General features: G+C 45.8%; 1 protein-coding gene across 1 annotated transcript in view; it reads left to right on the top strand.

Annotated features, from left to right (window-relative positions):
• The window catches only part of LOC139375815 (anion exchange protein 2-like), a 53,146-nt gene that overhangs the window by 28,287 nt on the left and 5,076 nt on the right, over positions 1-19,783 (top strand). Inside the window, exons 3-17 of the mRNA XM_071117705.1 lie at positions 643-805; positions 1,282-1,535; positions 2,157-2,302; positions 2,483-2,751; positions 10,222-10,358; positions 14,469-14,649; positions 15,012-15,147; positions 15,357-15,555; positions 15,773-15,878; positions 16,166-16,350; positions 17,498-17,717; positions 17,891-18,094; positions 18,278-18,426; positions 18,757-18,951; positions 19,524-19,730. Coding sequence (XP_070973806.1) covers positions 643-805; positions 1,282-1,535; positions 2,157-2,302; positions 2,483-2,751; positions 10,222-10,358; positions 14,469-14,649; positions 15,012-15,147; positions 15,357-15,555; positions 15,773-15,878; positions 16,166-16,350; positions 17,498-17,717; positions 17,891-18,094; positions 18,278-18,426; positions 18,757-18,951; positions 19,524-19,730 — 2,751 coding nt within the window. The remainder of the gene's footprint in view (positions 1-642; positions 806-1,281; positions 1,536-2,156; positions 2,303-2,482; positions 2,752-10,221; positions 10,359-14,468; positions 14,650-15,011; positions 15,148-15,356; positions 15,556-15,772; positions 15,879-16,165; positions 16,351-17,497; positions 17,718-17,890; positions 18,095-18,277; positions 18,427-18,756; positions 18,952-19,523; positions 19,731-19,783) is intronic.

Raw genomic sequence — 19,783 nt, 5'->3', positions numbered from 1 at the left:
TCCTTTCACATCTACACAAACTTCAAATTGTTTCATTTCAAATGGTACCAAGAAAATGCATATCCTTGCTTCAAGGCCTGAGCTACAGGCAGTTAGATTTGGGTATGTCATTTTAGGTGAAAATTGAAAAAACAAATATATACAGGTATATATATATATTGCAATGAAATGCAGTACTTGAAGAAGTATCAAGTCAGTCACCTGGCATGTACCAGTGACTTTGTCTCCCCCTAGTGGTGTCTATGATGCCATGCACTTTGCACTTCCTTGTCTACCAATCATATCCTCTAGTCTTCAAACTGAATTCTGCACTTCGAAGTTCCACTGAATTTTTTTCATGGTTCCCCTCTAATCAGGGACTGATTTATACCTGGGACAGCAGGTGTGCGCAATTAATTATCAGGTAGAACAGAAAACCAGCAGGCTTCAGACTTCGTAGGGTCTTGAATACCCCGGCTCTATAGCATAGCACATGAGCTGTTTAATGACAATGCACATTTACTGTTAGCAATTATACTATTGACATGCCTTTTCTTGAATGTCCTAACAAAAAGTTGCTCTAGATGTAATGTAATGTAATTCCGTTGTGAAATCATCACTAACCTATTTCCACCCATACCCTCCTCCCCCCACCGCCGCTAGCCGGTCCAGCCGCCGCCCTCTCCTCGGCGGATTGACGATGACGAGGACGAAGAGCGGGACCTGAACAAGACCCTGGGAGTGCAGCGGTTCCAGCAGATCCTCCACCCGCCGGCCCGTGGACCACCAGAGAAGCACCGGGCCTATAACGAGGAGGACTTTGAGTGTGAGCCACCCACCCAGCCAGCCAGCCAGCCAGCCACCCACAGCTGATTTAGCCTAGTTACCTCTCATATCTATTCAATCACTGTTTCATGCAGTGACCATATAGGGCTATGTAATTACATTGTGTTTGGAAATAACCTGTATAGACAGAGACAAATGTGGCAAATGTGTGTTCGCTTAATATGCTTAATATCCCTGCCAGTTAAATACCAGAGGACTTGGATAGGGAGCCCTCTTCTCTATGGTAAAATCAGATCAAATCAAAACGTATTTATCACATGCGCCGAATACAACTGGTGTACTGTAGACCTTAAAGCAACTTACAAGCCCTTAGCCAACAATGCTGTTCAAGAAATAACAAACGTTTACTCCAGTTATTCTCCTGACCCTGTGGAAATGACCATACTACTGTAGGTTCTGTTTCGCTTTACTTCCTTGTTTACGTTTGACATCAGTCATATCAATCAATGTCTCCAGACCACCGCCACTCCTCTCATCACATCCACCACCCGCTGTCCAAACTTCCCCCGGAGGGGAAGAAGAAGAAGAGCAACAAGAGGAAGAAGGGAACGGGACGGAGAAGGGGATCTGGAGCCGGAGGAGCTCCCACCATAGAGGAGGACGAGGAGGAAGAGGAGGCGGAGGAAGAGTCCTACAGCCAGTACGATGGAGAGGGAGGGCAGACCACCACACCTGATACAGACATGGACACACACAACGAGGATGTGCAGGTGGAGTCACAAGCTTATAATGGTTTATACAGTACAAAGGGTATACACACCATACATACTGAACACACACACACACACTATAAGACACACACAAACACACACACACTATAAGACACACGCACACACACAAACGCTATAAGACACACAGACACAAAACACACACACACACACACACACACACACACACACACACACACACACACACACACACACGCACACACTGTAAGACACACACACTGTAAGACACACTATAAGACACGCACACAGACACTAACACACACACTATAAGACACACACACACACGCACACACACACACACACACACACACACACACACACTATAAGACGCACACACACTATAAGACACACACACACTATAAGACCACACACACTATAAGACACAGACACACACACACACTATAAGACACACACACACACACACGTACACACTATAAGATGCACGCACACACACACACACACACACACACACACACACACACACACACACACACACACACACACACACACACACACACACACACACACACACACACACTCAGCTCCTTTCTTTCTGAATAGGTAGTCTTCTTCCTCATTGACCCTAGTCTGTCCTTTCTGTAGTTCTTTGTGTCTGAGGATGACTGTGCCAGTGCCACTCCTACTCCCACGTCAAGCCAGCCTGGCAGTGCCAGCTTTCCCAGACACCTCACCATCGTACCCGAGACTGCCCTGGGCACCAACCTGCCAGAGGACGCCACACCTACTGAGTGAGCAACACACACATGCACAGACTGATATAGCAATACATACACACAATCACACATACTGTGCATACAAACAGTAATACATATTCATACAAATTCACACAGAGCCTCTGTCTGTATATCTGTCTGTCTGTCTGCATGTCTGTCTGTCTGTCTCTCTGCATGTCATTGCCATGGTACCAGTAAGCCAGTGGACTCGGTGTCGGCCCCTCACAAAGGGAGGAACGGCCTGTCCTCCGGCCCCTCCCGGGAGTCCCCTAGCCCATCCACATGGGGTTCCATACCTCCCTCCTCCAAAGCACCGCCCCCTGGTGGTAGCCGCAGCTATGACCTGCAGGAGCGCCGGCGCTCGGGCAACATGACGTGTGGGCTGCAGGAGCATCACCAGCGCCAGGCCACTGACGACAGCGAGGCCCAGATGCTGGGGTCCGCCGACCTGGATGGGATCAAAAGTGAGTACCAATCAATCAGTCAGTCAATCGACAAATCAATCACATTTTTCCGTACCGACCTGGATGTCAATGACTACACAGAGGGATGATTCCCATTTCACTGTGACATCATATAAGGATTTAATGACTAAACTATTAACCTTGGTTCTGTGACATGTTTTAATGACTAAACTATTACCTTTGGTACTGTGAAATGTTTTAATGACTAAACTATTAACCTTGGTTCTGTGACATCATTTCAATGACGAAACAGGGGATTCATTTTAGTATTACTACGACACCATTGCAGCACCATTTTAATGACTTTACAGGAGACTAACGTTATACATTACTGTGACATCATTGTAGCATTATTTCCATGACCTCACCTGGGATTAACTTTGATATTACTGTGACATCATAGCAGCATTCTCATGACTACACAGGAGATGAATGTTGAATATTCTGTGACATCATAACATCATCATTTCCATGACTACACATGAGATTAATGTTGATGTTACTGTGACATCATAGCATTTTTTGTGACATCATAGCAGATCTTCCATGTAAACACAGTGGGATTAACTTTGATATAACTTCAGACTTTACTATGACATCACTTTAGCATCACTTTAGCATCCCTACATAGGGCTATCATCATCATGACAATTTTTGTATTTCTGATAACACTTTACTGTGACATCATTATATGGAATTAATATGAGACCATGCAAGCAAATTACATATTATTTTTTATATACAATGCCTAGTGAAAGTCTACAGATCTATTGCACAGTCTCTGCCTTTGAATTATTATTTCAAAATGGATTCCATATTTTTTATGTAATCCACAACCTACTCCACATTTTCAAAGGGAAAGAAAATTATAGAAAGTTTTAAAAATATATAAAAGAATAACCTTAAAATGTTAATACGTGTTACCTTTTGGCATTACAGCTGTGAATCATTTTGAATAAGATTCTACCAACTTTGTCCTACAACACAACTATGGGAAGTCGTACTCTCGCAAATCACGCCTGACACGGCCAATGAAATATGCGCCTCGCTGAAAGTCACGCATTCCACAGGTGATAACCCTGAGGCTCGGATTAATTGCTTACAATTCTTCAGCTCTTCACCTCGAACGATACATGCCACAAAACAAAAAATTGTGCCAACTAAACTGTCCCTTTGTCGTAGAGCGTGCTCACCCCCTGAATGTTGTGTGCTGGAGTTTGTATTTGTTTTGCTAGTTTCCTAACTACAAACCAATGACTTATTCTTGGATTGCTTTGCCCTGGCTGTAGCAATGAGTGAGATGGCTAACGAGACCGAAACGACGAAGGCTAACAAGCCAGGTTTGGATTCGCGACCAGATAAATAAAAAGATACCCACGTTTGTTGTTTTGTTTCTCGGCTTGGCGCTCTGGCTGCCGTCGCTCTATTCCGTTTGTATGTGGGACTGAGGGAAGGGGTCAGTAAAAGTGGCTTGCCCGCGGCTGGCACTGTTCTCCTAGTCCACGACGCAGGCTCTCTTGACAATCGTGTGGCATTCTTGAGGGGGTTGGTGTTTCCGATTAGTGACTTCCTCTCCCGGGTGCCCGAGTCTGAGTTGTGGGACGCGGAGATGGATTGGGTCTTTGGTTGGAGCAAATGTCTTGTCTGCCTGGGAGGTAGTTGCTCATCCCGGCTTTCTCCCGGCATTGTTACATCTCCATTCCTATTTCCAGTTCCTGGAGTTGGAGGGAATGGAGGAAACGGGGCTTCTGATGAGGAAGAATCCCCCCAGAGTGAGGGTCTTTAGCACAGGTCTGAGCGATCAATCAAATGTATTTATAAAGCCCTTCTTACATCAGCTGATGTCACAAAGTGCTGTACAGAAACCCAGCCTAAAACCCCCAAACAGCAATCAATGCAGATGTAGAAGCACGGTGGCTAGGAAAAACTCTCTAGACAGGCCAAAATCCAGGCTGTGAGGGGTGGCCAGTCCTCTTCTGGCTGTGCCGGGTGGAGATTATAACAGAACATGGCCAAGATGTTCAAATGTTCATAGATGACCAGCAGGGTCAAATAATAATAATCACAGTGGTTGTCGAGGGTGCAACAGGTCAGCACCTCAGGAGTAAATGTCAGTTGGCTTTTCATAGCCAATCATTCAGAGTATCTCTACCTCTCCTGCTGTCTCTAGAGACTTGAAAACAGCAGGTCTGGGACAGGTAGCACGTCCGGTGAACAGGTCAGGTTTCCATAGCCGCAGGCAGAACAGTTGAAACTGGAGCAGCAGCACGGCCAGGTGGACTGGGGACAGCAAGGTGTCATCAGGCCAGGTAGTCCTGTGGCATGGTCCTAGGGCTCAGGTCCTCCGAGAGAGAGAAAGAAAGAAAGAGAGAAAGAGAGAGAGAATTAGAGAGAGCATACTTAAATTCACACAGGACACTGGATAAGGCAGGAGAAATACTCCAGATATAACAGACTGACCCTAGCCCCCCTACACATAAAGTACTGCAGCATAAATACTGGAGGCTGAGACAGGAGGGGTCGGGAGACACTGTGGCCCCATCCAACGATACCCCCGGACAGGGCCAAACAGGCAGGATATAACCCCTCCCACTTTTCAGCGATCAGTGCGCCCCTCCACAAAAACATTACTGTGACAACAGTTCCCCCACGTTTGGTTACTGCTAAACGGAATACCATGTCAGCCATTGCCAGAGCCCCTTGTGGACATAAGGGGGCTTCATGCAGGCTGTACAGTCTTGTGGAAGCACTATGTATGTTGAACGCTTGTCCATGTTTAAACCCCCTAGAGTCGATTGACACAATTTAAGTAACATCCTTTTTTAAAATCCCATCAGAATCCCTCAGATATGGAATACCCATGGGGCGGCGCACAGTTGGCCCAGCATCGTCCGGGTTAGGGGAGGGTTTGGTAGGCAGGGATGTCCTTGTGCCATCGCACTCTAGCGACTCCTGTGGCGGGCCGGGCTCATGCACGCTGACACGGTCGCCAGGTGTACAGTGTTTCCTCCGACACATTGGTGTGGCTGGCTTCCGGGTCAAGTGGGCATTGTGTCAAGAATTAGTGCAGTTTGGTTGGGTTGTGTTTCGGTGGACGCATGGCTCTCGAACTTCGCCATTCCCGAGTCCGTACGGGAGTGCAGCGACGAGACAAGACTGTAGACTACCAATTGGATAGCACGAAATTGGGGAGAAAAAGAGGTAAAAGTTTTAAAAAACAGACCATGAAACATCCCGAAAATCGGTCTACAAACTATTCTATGGAAGGGGAGACTCTCACAAACACGATTCCTTTGTTTTGGCACCAAAAAGCTCCAACCTCCTGCCACTTAAACGCATACAGGCCTCCTTGATTATCCTCGGCCAGAGATTTGGGGTCTGTGGGCTTGGCTACTATTCGTCTGCAACGGCGTATGCATTTAAGCGGCAGGCGTTGGAGCTTTGGTGCCATAACAAAGGAATGTATAAAGGAATAATGAAGGAATCCTTTTCAGAGTGCTCTGGGGAACATTTGAATGTCCCTACAGGAGCTTTTTTGAGCAGGGTTATTCATTCTCCACCTGGCGGTGAGGTTCATAAAAGGGTGTGCGTTTTGGGCTCTCGGTGAAGAGGGATACTGAATTAAAGGAATGAATCTATGCCACAGGGTTATCACCTGTGGAAAGAGCCTTGTCAGGCCTGATTTTTCACAGGGTTATCACCTGTGGAAAGAGCCTTGTCAGGCCTGATTTTTCACAGGGTTATCACCTGTGGAAAGAGCCTTGTCAGGCCTGATTTTGAGTTCTTCAATCGAAGTCGAGAAAAAACGACTCTCCATCGTTTTTTGCAGCTGTACATAGTCCATTGGTAAATAGCCCCCCCAATTGACCTACCTCATCCCCATACTGTTTTTATTTATTTACTTTTCTTGCACACCAGCATCTCTACCTGCACATGACCATCTGATCATTTATCACTCCAGTGTTAATCTGCTAAATTGTAATTATTCACCTACCTCCTCATGCCTTTTGCACACAATGTATATAGACTTTCTTTTTTTATTTTTATAAAACTGCTATGCCTTATCTTGGCCAGGTCGCAGTTGTAAATGAGAACTTGCTCTCAACTAGCCTACCTGGTTAAATAAAGGTGTTCTCAACTAGCCTACCTGGTTAAATAAAGGTGTTCTCAACTAGCCTACCTGGTTAAATAAAGGTGTTCTCAACTAACCTGGTTAAAAAAGGTGTTCTCAACTAGCCTACCTGGTAAAGGTGTTCTACTAGCCTACCTGGTTAAATAAAGGTGTTCTCAACTAGCCTACCTGGTTAAATAAAGGTGTTCTCAACTAGCCTACCTGGTTAAATAAACAATAGCCTACCTGGTTAAATAAAGTTACGTTTAGCCTACCTGGTTAAATAAAGGTGTTCTTAGCCTACCTGGTTAAATAAAGCCTACCTGGTTAAATAAAGGTGTTCTCAAAACCTGGTTAAATAAAGGTGTTCTCAAAATAAATAAAAAAATAAATAAAGGTGTTCTCAACTGGCCTACCTGGTTAAATAAAAAATAGTTGTGCTGTATAGCCTACCTGGTTAAATAAAGGTGTTTGCTCCTGGTTAAATAAAGGTGTTCTCAACTAGCCTACCTGGTTAAATAAAGGTGTTCTCAATAGCCTACCATAAAGTTACGTTTATTCACCTGGTTAAATAAAGGTGAGCCTACCTGATGTCAACTGGCCTACCTGGTTTAAAGGTGTTCTCAACTATCGAAGACAACTTTAAAATCTGTGTTTAGGGAGCGGTAATTCTGTGGCAAATGAAGGTGGCAATTGACATAAGCAAAAAGTAAATTTATTTGCCGTGTTGTCTTGCAATGTTACTTGTTGCTAACAGAATGGATGATATGGAGTGGATTATTTAACACAGGCTTGCTTCTTTTCACGTTGTCACACAGGCCAATAATGTGGAGTAAATGCAATGTTGTTGATCTCTTTGTATTTTCAAGTATTGTGGTGGCAGCATCATGTTATGGGTATGCTTGTCACCATCAGGGACTTGGGAGTTTGTCAGGATTAAAATACATTTGAAAACGAGCAAAGCCAAGGTAAAAACCTGCCATGGTCTTCTGTTTACCCTGGGATAGAGTTAATTTTTTTCCTGTGGAACAATTACTCAAAGTTTTATACCAAAGATACACCATAATGACATTCCAAGAGGTGCTGAGTGGTCCACTCTGTTCTTACTGAAATCTACTTGAAAACAGAAACAAGGTTTTAATATTGTTGTCCATCAATGATTCCCAACCAAATTTACTGAGCTTCAGCAATTTTGACAAAAACAATGGATGTTTGTTGCCCTAAGAGTTGTGCAAGGTTGTAAGAATATTCTTCAAATTATTAACAGCTATAATGGCTGCCAAATGTGTATCCACCAGGTATTAACTCTGGGGTGTGAAAACATACACAATCAATACATCTTCACTTAATTCATTTTGAAAATGTTCTATAAATTTTCTTTCACTTTGAAAATGTAGAGTAGGTTGTGTAGATCGGTGGGGGAAAATCTAATGTAATCCAATGTTTTTTTATTTAGTTTTAAGGCAGCTAAATGTGAAGAATGTGCAAGGGGTGTGTACACTTTCACTAGCAACTGTATCTATGTCATTATTTTGACTTTGGGTTTTTTTACCTTTATTTAACATGGTGGAATCACTCAGATTTGAACCTGTTCATTTATTAGACATCTCGTAAAACATCACTTTGGCTGTATGTTAAGGTATTTGTCAGTAACTTTAATGGACGACTCATCCAAGTGATATCACCTCTAGAAAAACTCAAATAAAGCTTTTACCAAGATATGTTTTTGTGTCTGTCCTTACCCTGACGAAAAGCTTACAAAACCCTAATATTTAGAAACAAAAAGCCTATTCTCCACAGTCAATTTGCATTTGTTATCTTAAATCTGATCCCAATACGGAATTGATTGTTCTGTGTACAGGCAAACAATGCTGTCCATCCCACTGTGCACCGTTGGAATGTGAGCATTTTTATGTTCAGATAAAAGTCTCTGTGTGTTTGTGTGTGTCTTATAGTGTGTGTGTGTGTTTGTGTGTGTCTTATAGTGTGTGTGTGTGTGTGTGTGTGTGTGTGTGTGTGTGTGTGTGTGTGTGTGTGTGTGTGTGTGTGTGTGTGTGTGTGTGTGTGTGTGTGTGTGTGTGTGTGTGTGTGTGTGTGTGTGTGTGTATATATCTGTGTGTGTGTGTGTGTGTGTGTGTGTGTGTGTGTGTGTGTATCTGTGTGTGTGTGTGTGTGTGTGTGTGTGTGTGTGTGTGTGTGTGTGTGTATCTGTGTGTGTGTGTGTGTGTGTGTGTGTGTGTGTATCTGTGTGTGTGTGTGTGTGTGTGTGTATCTGTGTGTGTGTGTGTGTGTGTGTGTGTGTGTGTGTATCTGTGTGTGTGTGTGTGTGTGTGTGTGTGTGTGTGTGTATATCTGTGTGTGTGTGTGTGTGTGTGTGTGTGTGTGTGTGTGTGTGTATCTGTGTGTGTGTGTGTGTGTGTGTGTGTGTGTGTATCTGTGTGTGTGTGTGTGTGTGTGTCTGTGTGTGTGTGTGTGTGTGTGTGTGGTGTGTGCTCATCCGTCATTCTTTGGAAAACAATCCTTCATTTTGCCCCAAAGTGAAGCAAGGTTTGTGGCTGTGTTCTGAAAGTCAAAAGGTTGCAACTGCGCCTTTCTTTGAGTCAGAGGAAAACATTTTTGTGAGTATCCATGATATAATATATAATTAAATTATTATGATATTGTTATAATTAATAATATAAAACGTTTGATTATCTTTCTTTGGGTTTGACTGCCTGTTTAAAGTTCTTGCAATTATTTGCAAGTTTGTAATTCTGATTTACTGCTCTAAATGTTTGTTTCAATGGTTAGCCAACAGAACCATTAACTTAGTTTGATAGCCATGAATCTGCCTCTATTTGAGCTGTGAGAAGTGAGTAAAAAAAAGAAGCAATAAGTCGGCTAGTTAATTGAGGGTGGAGTTGGTCTTGATTCGCTAGTCCTCGGAAAGCTTTCCTATTGTTAAGCCAATCCTGAAATGTTGTTTTCAAGAAAAGTACTCCCGTGGGAATCTGAGTGTGTTCTCGCCGTGCTTGTTAAAACACACCGCAGCGGGCATTAGCAACTAGCTGCAGTGACGTTAAGGATGTCTTTTGTGACATGGCGGTCAGTTGTATTCTGATTGTAAAAGGATGTTTTTAAGATATCATTTTTAGTGACCAGAAAATGACATCTTTATCTGTTTGTAATCTGGTCAGATAACATCCAAAAATTCAACGTCTTTCCCCAGACATTTTGATGTTGTCATTAAAAAAAGAAATATTTGTCTGATCTGATGACTTAACAAACAGAAAATCAGTCTGGGATCAGAAAATGACTATCTCTCTATTTTTCTCTTTCCATCTCTCGTTCTCTCTGTCTCCACTCCCCATGTTCCTTAGGCCACAGGTTCGAGGATGTGCCTGCGGTTCGCCGTCACCTGGTCAGGAAGAGCAACAAGGGTCAGGTGGTGCACATCAACAAGGACCACAAGGAGCCTAGTGCCCGCAGCCGCAAGTTGGATCGTACACCACATGAGGTGGGTACTAGGGGGGCGAGGGGTACTGGTTTATATGGCCCAATTCCACATTTCTGTCCTTGCTTGAACATCCATTTGGTAGACAGGGTGGCAGTATTTGTTGTTTTGCTACCACTTTACCTGCATTTTTTATTTAACCTTGCAAGTCAGTTAAGAACAAATTCTTATTTACAATGACGGCCCACCCTGGCCAAACCCAAACCCGGACGACGCTGGGCCAATTGTGCGGCGTCCTATGGGACTCCAAATCACGGCCGGTTGTGATACAGCCTGGAATCGAACCCGGGTCTATAGTGACACCTCTAGTATTGAGATGCAGTGCCTTAGGTCCATCATACAGTAGACTTATATGACACTGTCATATGCTATACCGCTTTGATTCGACCCCCTACCGAGATGGTAGACCAGTAGAATTACTGCTGGTTACAAGTAACATGTGCTATTCACACGTCATGTCGTTATTATGATGAGAGTTTGGTTTTAAGAAGTCAATGTGTCACCTGTACTTCAACTCCCTGCTTTGGTACATAGGTCAGTTAGGGAAAAAGGTGGGAAAGAAAGACAGAGACGTTAGAAATGAATGAAGGGACAACTTTCACACGCCACAAGAAAAAAGAGGAGAGGTAATACGACACAAAGGGGCTCTAAGATGTAAGCCAGGGAGTTAAGTTTGTTGTATTAGGGTCACCAGGTAAAGTTCACTCTCTTCTGTGTGTGTGTGTGTAAGGTAAGGCTGCTCTGTCAGATTTGTCAGTATCTCTGCTTCTCGCTCACCCAGCCAGTGGTTGTGTATCGATCCACATCTCTGTTGGACAGAATGGTTCGCTTGGAGTTCGTGGATCGTATGGCACGGCATCAGAAGGTAGGGTGGTTTTGGACCAGCACAACCCGGTTTTAGCCTAGGTCCCTTTGGACTTGCCGTATTAGCCTTCAGATAGAAGTTTAAGTAACTGTGCAGTCAAAATCTAACACCACGCCTATACAGCCTGCTGTGTTTGTAAGGGGGAAACCTAGTCAGTTGTACAACTGAATTCGTCTTCCACATTTAACCTGGGGCTGCCATAATCAACATCTTCAGCCGTCGGGGAAGAGGGGGTTAACTGCCTTGCTCAGGGACAAAACAACATATTTTTACATTGTCAGCTCAGGGATTTGATCCAGCAACCTTCTGGTTACTGGCCCAACGCTCTAACCACTAAGTTACCTGCAGAGAGTTGATGCAAGCCTGTTATATTAAATTATGTGCCCTTTAATATAAAGCACATTGATGTAAAAAAAATAATAATCTGATTTCCTGAGTGGCGCAGCGGTCTAAGACACTGTATCTCAGTGCAAGAGGTGTCACGAAAGTTCCTGTTTTGAATCCAGGCTGTATCACATCTGGCTGTGATTGGGAGTCCCATAGGGCGGCGCACAATTGGCCCAGCATCTTCTGGGTTTGGCCGGGGTAGGCTGTCATTGTAAATAAGAATTTGTTCTTAACTGACTTGTCATTGTAAAGCCCTAGTTATTTTTTTTTCTTTGACAAAGTCCTTTCTAAAGATGATCATTTATTTCATGTGATTAGTATTTACATCTGTCATTTACATCTGTCCGTAATTTTAAGGTCAATCTTGTTACGCAAACATTCGTTTTAATATGGTAAAACTATTCTTTAAATGTTTTATATATATATATATATTTTTTTTACATATAATAGTCAAATCGTAGTGTAAAAGCAGGTGAGCTGCTTCTACTGTATTTAGCCATTTGCTGGTGTTTTGTGGTGGAAAACGGCATTGAACATAACACAGCAACCCTGTTGCCATAGATAGATAGATAAGCTAGAAATGTTGTAACAATTAAAATAAAAACAAATATATATATAATAAAAACATTTATTTAAAGTTTTGTGAAGCTTGCATTCAGTTTCCCCTTCTCGAAATGGGGAAAATATGTTTTTATGACGTTGAACATGTGCTCTCTATGACAGAATGTTAAAATAAAGTTTGAAAAAAAGTTATTATACTACCTAAAAGGAGGAGCAGGCTATTGCTTGACCTGACGGTGGGGGTGGGGTTATGGAGGGAGAGCAGTTCTTTGAGATAAGGAGGGGAATTGCCGTGAATACACTGCAAAGTCAACAGGAGGGTTTTTGAATTCAATCCTGAATGAGACAGGGAGCCAGAGCAGAGATGCCAGGATGGGGATGATGTGATGGTGTTGAGACGGGGAGCCAGAGCAGAGATGCCAGGATGGGGGTGATGTGATGGTGTTAAAACGGGGAGCCAGAGCAGAGATGCCAGGATGGGGGTGATGTGATGGTGTTGAGACGGGGAGCCAGAGCAGAGATGCCAGGATGGGGGTGATGTGATGGTGTTGAGACGGGGAGCCAGGATGGGGAGCCAGGATGGGGATGATGTGATGGTGTTGAGACGGGGAGCCAGGATGGGGGTGATGTGATGGTGTTGAGACGGGGAGCCAGGATGGGGATGATGTGATGGTGTTGAGACGGGGAGCCAGGATGGGGGTGATGTGATGGTGTTGAGACGGGGAGCTAGGATGGGGATGATGTGATGGTATTGAGACGGGGAGCCAGGATGGGGGAGGTGTGATGGTGTTGAGACAGGGAGCCAGGATGGGGGTGATGTGATGGTGTTGAGACGGGGAGCCAGAGCAGAGATGCCAGGATGGGGGTGATGTGATGGTGTTGAGACGGGGAGCCAGGATGGGGGTGATGTGATGGTGTTGAGACGGGGAGCCAGAGCAGAGAGGCCAGGATGGGGGTGATGTGATGGTGTTAAAACGGGGAGCCAGAGCAGAGATGCCAGGATGGGGGTGATGTGATGGTGTTGAGACGGGGAGCCAGGATGGGGATGATGTGATGGTGTTGCGACGGGGAGCCAGGATGGGGGTGATGTGATGGTGTTAAAACGGGGAGCCAGAGCAGAGATGCCAGTATGGGGGTGATGTGATGGTGTTGAGAAGGGGAGCCAGGATGGGGGTGATGTGATGGTGTTGAGACGGGGAGCCAGGATGGGGGTGATGTGATGGTGTTGAGACGGAGAGCCAGGATGGGGGTGATGTGATGGTGTTGAGACGGGGAGTCAGGATGGGGGTGATGTGATGGTGTTGAGACGGGGAGGCAGGATGGGGGTGATGTGATGGTGTTGAGACGGGGAGCCAGGATGGGGGTGATGTGATGGTGTTGAGACGGGGAGCCAGAGCAGAGATGCCAGGATGGGGGTGATGTGATGGTGTTGAGACGGGGAGCCAGGATGGGGGTGATGTGATGGTGTTGAGACGGGGAGCCAGAGCAGAGATGCTAGGATGGGAGTGATTATCCTTCACTCCCACCAGGATCCTTCACTCTCACCAGGATCCTGGCAGGGTTGTTCTGGATGTTTTGGAGCTTCTGGAGACTCCTGCCAGGGTTCTCGATGAAGAGTATGTTGCATTAGTCCGAGGGGGAGAGCATGTACAGAACAAACAGGATAGGGTCCAAGAACAGATCCTTGTGGGACACTGCAGGTGATGTGGTGGGAGCGAGACTTGGACCCATACTCAGTCCTGTCTAAGAGGTAGGAGTGGAACCAGCTCAGAGCTGGTCCAGATAGTCTGTTGTGTCCCGGAGGCGCTTCAGGAGGATGGGATGGTCGACAGTGTCAAACGCTGCGCTCAAGTCCAGGAGGATCAGAGGACAAGGAGAGCCTGCATCAGCCGCCATCAGCAGGTTGTTGGTGACCCTGAGTAGGGCCTGTTTCAGTGCTGTAGGCCGGATGGAAACCTGACTGGAACTTCAGCAATTGGTTGTTCTGATCAAGATGGTCTTGGAGCTGCACAGCAACCACTTTTTCCAACACTTTGGAGAGGAAGAGAAGATTGGATATTGGCCTGTAATTAGCCAGCACTTCCGGGTCTAGGGTGGGCTTCTTCAGAAGGGGGCTGATGACAGCGGTCTTAAATGCAGGTGGCCAGTTTGGAGGGAGTGGTTAACAATCTGGGTTGTTAGAGGGCTGAGTGCAGAGGGGCATGATTGGAGCAGGGCTGTTGGAACAGGATCCAAGGTACAAGAGGAGGTTTTCATTATGGAGATAGTTTTCTATATTGTATATGTGACCTCTCTTCCAGGTGTTTGTAGAGCTAAACGAGCTGGTGATGGATAAGAACCAGGAGTTGCAGTGGCGGGAGACGGCTCGCTGGATCAAGTTTGAGGAGGAAGTGGAGGAGGAAACGGACCGTTGGGGAAAACCCCACGTCGCCTCGCTCTCCTTCCGTAGTCTCCTGGAGCTCCGAAAGACCATCTCCCATGGTGAGAGAAAGAGGGGAGAGTGAGGGAAGAAAGGGAGGGAAGGTAGGTAGGATGAGTGAGGAATAGAAGGGGGAGGAGGGAGAGAAGGAGTTGGGAATAGAAGGGGGTTGGGAAAGGAGAGGGAAAGGAGAGGGTGAAAGAGAGAAGTGAGAGGGGGAGGTAGAAAAAGTACAGATGAAGATAGAGAGGAAGGGAGAGATTGGGGAGGAAGGGAGAGATTGGGGAGGAAGGGAGAGATTGGGGAGGAAGGGAGAGATTTGGGAGGAAGGGAGAGATTGGGGAATAAAAAAAAGGATGGACAAAGGCAAGAAAACTAAATAGTTAGTTGTGTTAAATGAAAACTTTGGGGATGCGTTCTTTAGGTGCGGTGCTGCTGGACTTGAAGCAGAAGACCTTGCCTGGCATCGCCCATCAGGTGGTGGAGCAGATGATCATCTCTGATCAGATCAAAGTAGAGGACCGGGCCAATGTCCTCAGAGCCCTACTACTCAAACACAGGTATGTCTCTCCTCTAGCTGTCTATGATCCGCCTGCTACCCTGCTACGTACAGTCTATCACTAACATAGACACACGGTACATATTCACAGTGTTTATTTACATCATTTGTCACTTCTCAAACTCAGGTATTACTTTAGTTGTACTACACAAACTCAGTTCAGCCGTTCTCTCTCTCTCTCTCTCTCTCTCTCCTCGTCTCTACTCGCAGTCACCCGAGCGATGAGAAGGAACACAGCTCTTTCACGCGGAACATCTCTGCCGCCAGCCTGGTCTCACTGATGGTGAACCACCAAAACAGCAGCAACCACACAGGCCAAGCCGAGCCCTCTGTGACTGACCCCCTCATGGATGGAGGAGGGGCTGCCGGCACCCTCACAGACTCCCGCATCGACGTGGAGAAGAGCGAGGTCTTGGAAGTGTGGATGTGTCTTTGTGTCTCTGTGTACAGGATGTTTGTGTGTCTGAGCGTTTTTGCGAGCTCTGTGTATTACTGTGTTGTTTGAGTTGTGTTTGTGGTGTGTGTGTATTTATCTTTGCCCTCTTGTCTTGGGTGAGTGTTTTATGTTTTTTTTAGTCTGAATGTGTGCGTATTGTTGGTGTCTAAACTCCAGTGTTCATCTACAGAAGGACAATCCTCCCATATTGGGCATGCACAGGTCCAAGTCCAAGCATGAGCTCAAGTTGCTGGAGAAGATTCCGGAAAATGCAGAGGCCACTGTCGTCCTCGTAGGTGCGCCTTGCTATTTCACTCACATTTCCTGCTATGAGGCAGACGTTCCCACATTGGTGGGAGAGCCGATAGTGTCAATTATAGTAGTCTAACATTTTTTTGTTGTTGTTATTAATATCTGTATTAAAGCATGGATTTTTGCTCATCCGTTAGGATTTTGCTTCCATTGTACTCTAGTCTAACACACTGGATCTGAAAGTGAAAAGCCCCACTGAGTCTGATAGTCCGATCATCCTAAATTCAATAATCCATCAGGTTCAATTAAATGTAATAACTGTCTCCCGCAGGCGCCGTGGCCTTCCTGGAGCAGCCTTCCATGGCGTTTGTGCGTCTGCAGGAAGCCGTCCTGCTGGAGTCCGTGCTGGAGGTTCCTGTTCCTGTGCGTTTCCTCTTCCTCCTCATGGGCCCACCCATCGCCAACATTGACTACCACCAGATTGGCCGCTCCATCTCCACACTTATGTCTGACAAGGCGAGTTAACCGTTTGGTGACCCATACTGCCCTGTTGTGGATCAGTTGGTTAAACTGTTGTGTGACCCATACTTCCCCACATGTGGCTCAGTTGGTTAAACTGTTGTGTGACCCATACTTCCCCACATGTGGCTCAGTTGGTTAAACTGTTGTGTGACCCATACTTCCCCACATGTGGATCAGTTGGTTAAACTGTTGTGTGACCCATACTTCCCCACATGTGGCTCAGTTGGTTAAACTGTTGTGTGACCCATACTTCCCCACATGTGGCTCAGTTGGTTAAACTGTTGTGTGACCCATACTTCCCCACATGTGGCTCAGTTGGTTAAACTGTTGTGTGACCCATACTTCCCCACATGTGGCTCAGTTGGTTAAACTGTTGTGTGACCCATACTTCCCCACATGTGGCTCAGTTGGTTAAACTGTTGTGTGACCCATACTTCCCCACATGTGGCTCAGTTGGTTAAACTGTTGTGTGACCCATACTTCCCCACATGTGGATCAGTTGGTTAAACTGTTGTGTGACCCATACTTCCCCACATGTGGATCAGTTGGTTAAACTGTTGTGTGACCCATACTTCCCCACATGTGGCTCAGTTGGTTAAACTGTTGTGTGACCCATACTTCCCCACATGTGGCTCAGTTGGTTAAACTGTTGTGTGACCCATACTTCCCCACATGTGGCTCAGTTGGTTAAACTGTTGTGTGACCCATACTTCCCCACATGTGGCTCAGTTGGTTATAGCGTGGTAGCTAGCAACACCAAGGTCGTGGGTTGAACTCCCACAGGGAGCACATACACATACAACAAAAAACGATGCAGTCACTCTCCTGTAGATCACTTTGAATAAAAGCATCTGCTGAGTGGCGTATCGTTACTGTCTGATGAAAACCTTGGAACAATTTTCACAAATGTTCATTGTTTTACCTCTATTGAAAGCAGTAACTCCCCTCAATATACTCTGAACATTTCATGACACTAGGACCAAGAAATGTATTCAAAATAGCTTCTGAAGTTTGGTGATTGTATGTTCGTTAATGGTAAAATATGGCCGTTTTTTTTCCATTTCCTGAAAAGTTTCTGTTTTGGAGATAAGAGATTTTCATCAGACAGCAACGATACATTATTGTTATTATTTTACCGCAGCACTTCCATGAGGCGGCATACTTGGCGGACGAGCGGCAGGACCTGCTGAATGCCATCAACAGCTTCCTGGACTGCAGCATCGTGCTGCCTCCGTCTGAGGTGGGTGGCGAAGAGCTACTGCGCTCGGTGGCCCGCTTCCAGAGAGAGATGCTCCGCAAGAGAGAGGAGCAGCAGGGCAAGGAGCTCAAGGTCAAAGAGCCAAAGTGCCCAAAGGATAAAGGTAATAGAGACAGGCATACACAGATATACATACGTATACTACAGAGGAACAGGAGGGCAAACTACAGACCAAAAGCCCAACGATTCCATGGTCAAGGGTGATAAAGACACATACTGAAGGAAAGAGCTTGAGGGATGACCACCAAATAACCCTTTTCCTTCGCTCTCCCTCAGCTCTGCAGGAGCCCTTCAAACCTGGGGTCGACCCTCTGCGCCGTTCAGGCCGCCTGTTTGGGGGCCTGATCCGCGATGCCGCACGGCGCTACCCCAAATATGCCAGTGACTTACGTGACGCGCTCAACCCCCAGTGCATGGCCGCCATCATATTCATCTACTTCGCTGCCCTGTCGCCCGCCGTCACCTTCGGAGGACTACTGGGTCAGTCAGTCAGTCAACCATTGGGGGAAGGAGGGAAGTCAGGGAGACAGTTTTAAAGAAGAAGGACAATATTGGAGCACTGACGAAACATTTTATGAATCAAAATTAAGCTAAAAAAGAGGGATAGAGTATATTGGTAGTCATATCATTTTGAGTTGGTATTCACTTCTTCTTCTTCCCTAGGTGAGAAAACAGGGGGGTTGATTGGCGTGTCGGAGCTGATCATCGCCACGGCAATGCAGGGGGTTATATTCTCCCTCCTTGGGGCGCAGCCTCTCCTTGTGGTGGGCTTCTCTGGACCCCTGCTGGTGTTTGAGGAGGCCTTCTACTCGGTGAGCAACTAGCCTAATTCTTCCTAACTCCCCCTTCTCCCCAAATTGGGCACTTGTTCACTCACCTGCAAAGAATTTACAAAGAATGAACTGGTTGCAAAATTCCTAAGAGTTTTCTGTTTTAAAAAAAAATCCTGTTTAGAGGAGTTGAAGGATTCCTTTCCTTCCTAATTCCAAAAATCCTTTAACTGAAAAAAAAACTGAAAACTTTGTGGAAGTTTCTGGAAATGTGCAACCCTAGCTGGTGTAAGGAATATGGTTAAATGTGCGCATGATAATGACGCTTTCTGAACGTCACCCAACATTTTGTCTGGTGTTTCTGTCATGCAGTTCTGCAATGCCAATGACATGGAGTATCTGACGGGCCGGGTATGGATTGGCTTCTGGCTGGTGCTCATCGTTGTCCTCATAGTGGCCTTCGAGGGAAGCTTCCTGGTCCGCTTCGTGTCGCGCTTCACCCAGGAGATCTTCTCCTTCCTCATCTCCCTCATCTTCATCTACGAGACTTTCTCCAAACTGGGCAAGGTGAGGTTGGAAGGAAGAGCGCCCATAAACACTGGGCTGGAGCTGATTGGGTTAAATTGTCCACTGGCTAACAAGTTTGCCATTCATAGCTAGCATAGATGCAGTAACAAGGTCAATGGAACTAAACCAAAACAATAGAAATGCCATGGAAATGCGTGGGGGAAAGATGCCGAAGGGGGAAAGATCCCGAATCTCCTCATTGCCCCTCAGCAAAAAAAGTTACAATACATCAATCATGACGAATTTGACGAATATCCACTTTGTAAGGTCAGATTGGTTGAATGTGTGCCAAATCCGACATCCTTCTATCCCCACGGTCTACGTTCCATTGACCTCTTTACCGCATCTATACCGTTGCATGCATTATGACACCGCCGAGAGCATTTGAAACTGAAGTCATCTACAACACACCTGACACAGATGTCATGGTGCAGGACGGAATGAGACTCATAAGAAAACTGTCTGTCTGTCTGTCTGTCTGTCTGTCTGTCTGTCTGTCTGTCTATGTCTGTCTGTCTGTCTGTCTGTCTGTCTGTCTGTCTGTCTGTCTGTCTGAATGAAAACCGACCCAGATCTTTCAAGAGCATCCTCTTCAACGCTGTTACCTAGTCAACGGCACATGGACATCATCATCATGCAACCACACTGTGGTCGACGTGCCTGACAAGGTGGTAGGAGAGCCCAACACAGCCCTTCTGACGCTGGTGCTCATGTCTGGAACCTTCTTCATTGCATTCTACCTGCGCAAGTTCAAGAACAGTGCCTTCTTCCCTGGCAAGGTAAGTACAGACCAGAGCCATACAGTGTTGGCCAAGGGAGAAAAAAAAAGTAT

This window comes from Oncorhynchus clarkii, chromosome 20 (genome assembly GCF_045791955.1).
Source record: "Oncorhynchus clarkii lewisi isolate Uvic-CL-2024 chromosome 20, UVic_Ocla_1.0, whole genome shotgun sequence".
Lineage (NCBI taxonomy): Eukaryota > Metazoa > Chordata > Actinopteri > Salmoniformes > Salmonidae > Oncorhynchus > Oncorhynchus clarkii.
This window is presented reverse-complemented; position numbering and strand designations above follow the sequence as displayed.